At 31.4% G+C, this 5,301-nt stretch overlaps 1 protein-coding gene across 1 annotated transcript; it reads left to right on the top strand.

Moving 5' to 3' along the window:
• Positions 1-899: 899 nt before the first annotated feature.
• LOC106307250 (UPF0725 protein At4g29550-like) lies at positions 900-2,406 on the top strand. The gene is made up of 6 exons (XM_013744150.1): positions 900-1,145; positions 1,232-1,345; positions 1,425-1,632; positions 1,694-1,818; positions 1,899-1,982; positions 2,067-2,406. The coding sequence occupies exons 1-6, from the start codon at positions 960-962 to the stop codon at positions 2,262-2,264; spliced, it is 915 nt and encodes a 304-aa protein (XP_013599604.1). The 5' UTR covers positions 900-959; the 3' UTR covers positions 2,265-2,406.
• The last annotated feature ends 2,895 nt before the right edge of the window (positions 2,407-5,301 follow it).

Raw genomic sequence — 5,301 nt, 5'->3', positions numbered from 1 at the left:
AGGATTATCAAATCCCTTGGTTGAGCTGATTATCTAGTTCGTATGCTGCGCCAAGATCGTTCTTCTTACTTTAGACGCGACTCGGTTTTGATTTGAGTATGTTTCTTGTTTCTGCCATTACTGTAAAGAGATTTGCTTTATGAAAAACTTGGTCAGGCTCTGATACTATGACAAACCAAGAGAAGAGCCGCAATAAGTTTAAAGTACTTTTTGTGTATTAATTTGTCAAGGCTGAAACCAAATATATACATTGTAGTAGTTAACCTACTTTCCTAAAAGTGCAGATTACCATAGTTATGAGAAATATCATAGAGTATTGTAACCTCTCTTGTAATAGAAAAACCATAAAATAGATTTTTATTAAACTATCCTACAAAAGGAAAATGACCAAAATTTTTTATCAGAAGGTAAAAAACGATTATACGTATACAAGAAAGACTTGAATTCTCGATATAGATGCTACATAATTAGTTTTCATCCTTCAGAGACAACAAATGTAATCGAAGCATCCGTCGATAAAAGAATCACCCTGAATAATAAAAACAATTCACCGGATTCAACTAGAATATAACAACAAAGTACAAATTATTCTATAGATATTCAATAGTTAAAAAAATTAATCATTTTGTTTTTTTGGCTAAGATTATTCTTAGTTTTATTAGCATAGTTCACATTTCCAAGACTAGTAATGTCAATGCTGACTCCTTAGTATTTTTTGGAATAATGTTTGCCAAATTTAGATTTAATAAAACTGGAAGTTTGACAAAAGAAAACACTAAAAGACATTATTTTAAAAATAAGGAAGCAAGAAAAGAAATACTTTAAAGTTAAGGGGTTGAAAAGGAAAAGGAAAAGAAACTCTCAGGACAAAAAAACATAGGATTACAAAAACAAAAAGCCTCTGTCGTCTAAACCAAACCAAATCAAAATTAAGGGTTAGTTTTTTGGAGATCGGAAAGATGAACGATGTGATGTTGGAAGAGGCGAAGCTGTGGCTCGACGAACCCCCGCAGCGCAAGCGGAAGCTCGAAACTCCGGTCAATCCTCCTCCACCGCCACCAGCAGTAGACGAAGATTCCTCCTCCGACGAAGAGGTAGATCCGGTGGCATGGTCCAAGTATAACCGGCAAGTATCCGAATCCGGCGTAACTCTCTTAAAAAACCTCTCCTTTTATTGTCTCTGAGGAACCCTCTTAGGTCATTATTAACGCTCGGTTTGGTTCTGGATTAGGGTTTCGATGTGGACTTGTTCTTTCAGCCATTCGGTGGGATAGTCCCCAGTGGATGTAGTGATTACAGCTTACTCTTCGGCAAGGTCGGACTCCATTGTTACAACCTTGAAAAGGTACTAACTTTACTATTAGTTCCTCTCCATCATGGCATGATTTGTTTCTCTTGACGCTCTTTCCTTTCTTTCTTTGTAGGGGACTAACTTGCAGTTCAAGCAAGTCACCAAAGTCAATACACAAATCTGTTCAATTTTAACGTTTTACATCACGTTGGAGGCCACTGATCCGGTCCACGACGACTCACTTGTTACATTCCAGACCTGTGTCACCGATACTGTCCTCAAGCATCAAGCACGTCTGAGAGCCTTCACAACTACTTGCAGAATCAAGCCTCAAGTCCCAGGTAAACTGAGCTTTGTGTGATGAATATTGCTAGTCAGTATGATGACTTTTAATTGTTTCAGGAACGGGAGAATTAGGTTCCATTTGGTACCCAGATGATGACGTAGATGCCTGTTACAAAGTTGATTTGCCTAATTGGCTACAAGATGATGCACTTTCAGGGGAGGATAAGCTTCAATTCTATGAGGTATAACTAACATGTCTTACATATATATATTTTTAAACTGGGGTTTGAATATAACAGACAAACCTTTTTTACTTGCACAGGTGAAAGATTGGGAGTTGAAGGACAACCAGTGGCTTTATCTATACGCCGAGTTTGCATTGTTCTCCCATTCGGGCGATGACCTGGTGAGGATAACTTATTATTTGATGTTTGTTTGTTGGGTTGGGCCAAACAGTAGTATACTCAATAAGTTAGTTTGTTTTTTGCAGAGCGCTTATATGCCATTTGAGATGAAGAAAGTAGTGGTGCAAACCAAGGAAGATATGAAGCTCAACTCGGGCAATGCAGTCTTCTACCTGAGTTTCAAGCCCCGTGGTGGTCCAGAGTGCAGAGGTGTAGTAAGGAGAACTACTGATGGAAAACCTGGACACATGTGCCTTGAAGCTAGGTGTTGGATTGACAAGTAGAGTTTGCTGGTTCCGTCTCTTCTGGCTGTTCTCTAGTTCATTAGCTATCTACTTTATAAGTTGATGATGATGTCTTTTCACTAATTCCAGTACTTGTATTTCCTTATCATCTACTCTAATTATAAGTTATGCCTTGTCCTAATTCCTCTCCTGTTATTTAATGCTTTTAACGTCGCTTTTGTTTTATGCATCAATCTTTGTGATGGCATGATCTTATCTCAGGACTATTTTATCAGCATAGCCAGGATCCTAAAAATAGCTGAAATGAGAACCAGAATATTCAAAATTCACTAATAATTGTTTTTGTAGAATCACCAACTAAAACGATGTATCATTGATTCATAGGTCTACAACTGAATTACATGTGCATATATTTTCTCCACTTTCTAACTAATAACAATCTCTCGACTCTACACTTTAATGTTGTTTTTTTGGAACATCGTCTACTTTGATGACAACGAGGGGCGGTCCTGAGGGGAGCAAGCCTAGGGGACTTTTTTTTTTTTGAAACATTCAAGAAAAAAATATTAACAAACAGACCTCCAATTTTTTAATTTATTATAATTGGACCTCTAATTTTTTTATCTTTTTACAAATAACTAGAGATTTCTCCGGACGTAGCCCGAGTTTTTTTCCTATATATTTAAATTAAATTTAGATTATTTTATAATTTGTATTTGAGTATATACTTTTTATAGTTAGACTAATTACACTATAAATTATTAGAAAATTTTATATTTTTTGTATTGTTTTTGGTGACTACAATTTTAAAATTATTGAAATTCAATTTTTGTTTTCAATATCAGAAAATACACACTGGTGAGCATGTTGAATATTTTTTTTATTAATCTTATTTAAAATTCAATTATTTTTTCTCGTTTATTAGAGTTTCAATGAAAATGTGGTTAAACTAATATATAACCAAACTTTTTTTAAACATTAAAATCAACAAATGTTGATCGATTTGAGCTGATACACTTTGTTGGTTCGATTCGAGTTGTGTTCTTCTCGACTCAGAAGCTCATAGGTTAAGAACCAGTTTGTGAGTTTCTTCTTTATATATATCTTTATCATATCTCTCGTCTTCGATGGAGATCAATCATTTGCTAGCTTTTTTCCGCACTATGTGAGGATTATACATACTATATATTATACAATTTCATTTAATTATATAGAAATAAGGTTTTTTAGAATGTGTCTACCAAACACATAATCTTGTTTTTAATATAATTATGTGTTGGATAATTATATGTTTTATATGTATAATTTAAAACACAGTATATAATATATCTATTTTAAACATGTAAATTATTTTCTGAAGCTAAATAACTTGTTGAAGTTCTATGTCTTTTTGAAAGTTGAAGTCATAGAAAATCAAAAAGAACAAAATATCAGTGTCACTGAGTTGGATATTGCAAGAAACAATTATAAATAGAAAAATACATAAATATCAGTAAACATTCCAATCAAACCAGAGCCAATGACGTTTTCAAATTGCAACAACCTATAGTCACAATTAAAAATAAATACAAAAAGAACACATTCATATGAACACTTCTTCCTTAGGTAGCACGAAAGCTTCATCAGACATTATCTTCTCACTCCGAAGCCGAAATTGGAATCAGAAGCTTGTAAAAACTTTCAGAATCTTGCTTCTGAAACACTTAATAATCTCTTTAAACACATGTTGGAAGCTTACACTTCCGTTTGGGAATAACATTTCGGTTTTTAAAACCCAATGTGATAAATAAGTAGGAAAATATAAAATTATGTTATTACATTTTTATTTTATTATATTAAATCCCAAAGTTAAAAGTATTGAAATAGAAAAAACATATGCAGATATTAAAATATTAATATAAATTATTTTTGTGAGTAATAGTTATACAAAAAGAACACATTCATATGAACACTTCTTCCTAAGGTAGCACGGAAGCTTCATCAGACATTATCTTCTCACTCCGAAGCCGAAATTGGAATCAGAAGCTTGTAAAAACTTTCAGAATCTTGCTTCTGAAACACTTAATAATCTCTTTAAACACTTCCGTTTTGGGAATAACATTTCGGTTTTTAAAACCCAATGTCATAAATAAGTAAGAAAATACAAAATTATGTTATTACATTTTTATTTTATTATATTAAATCCCAAAGTTAAAAGTATTGGAAATAGAAAAAACATATGCAGATATTAAAATATTACTATAAATTATTTTTGTGAGTAATAGTTTTTAAGAGATATTATATTGTGTGTCAATTATTTATGAAATATTAAACCAATCAATTTGACTATTTATGTATTCTGTTATTATGAATTATCACAATTATACTATGAAGTCAGAAAATTGATGTAAAATTACTAAAAAAGGAATAAGTGATTTTTGTTTTAATTTGAATTATTTAATTTTTAGTCCTATATTTTATAAAATTATCCTTATGTTTTATATATATATATATTTGAATGTATGTTTTCAATATGTATCTGCTTCCTATTTGTTTTTTTTAAAATTGCTTCTGCATATGATTCATTTTAATGATTTATAACCCGTTCATGTATTTTTCGTATTTATATTGGGTTCAATTCAGATACTATTGGATATATCCAAACTATGTATTAAATATATTCAATATATATAACATTGATATCTTACTTTTCCATCATCTTATATATGTACTATTAACATATTTGTGCTCGAACTAACCCAAATATCCAAAAATAAATTTAATTTCAAATTATCAAAATACTTAATATATCAACAAAAGACACATAATATTTGAAATTGAGGAAATAAATATATTCAAGGGTGAAATCTTATATTATTTTTGGATATGTTTGGATTGACTTTGGATATCGGGCGTTATCTAATCAGGTTCAATATTCTAATTTCTTCCAACTTAATATCCGTTCAGTATTTTTATAGATCCAACCGGATTTAAGTTATAGTATTTTGAATCGGCGGATTTGGGGACGGATTTTATACCCAGCTCTAATATAGATGACATGTTATTTTCTAACAATTTGATTGATTCAATTAATTTT

This window comes from Brassica oleracea, chromosome C8 (genome assembly GCF_000695525.1).
Source record: "Brassica oleracea var. oleracea cultivar TO1000 chromosome C8, BOL, whole genome shotgun sequence".
In the NCBI taxonomy this organism is placed as follows: Eukaryota; Viridiplantae; Streptophyta; class Magnoliopsida; order Brassicales; family Brassicaceae; genus Brassica; species Brassica oleracea.
Note: the sequence above shows the minus strand (reverse complement) of the source record. Positions and strands in the feature narration are given on the sequence as shown.

Bases quoted from the DNA above. Each gene is read 5' to 3' on its own strand.
- LOC106307250 (XM_013744150.1), top strand. From the start codon at position 960: ATGAACGATGTGATGTTGGAAGAGGCGAAGCTGTGGCTCGACGAACCC. The intron at 1,346-1,424 runs GTACTAACTTTA...CTTTCTTTGTAG, and splicing joins ATTGTTACAACCTTGAAAAG to GGGACTAACTTGCAGTTCAA. The intron at 1,983-2,066 runs GTGAGGATAACT...TGTTTTTTGCAG, and splicing joins CCCATTCGGGCGATGACCTG to AGCGCTTATATGCCATTTGA.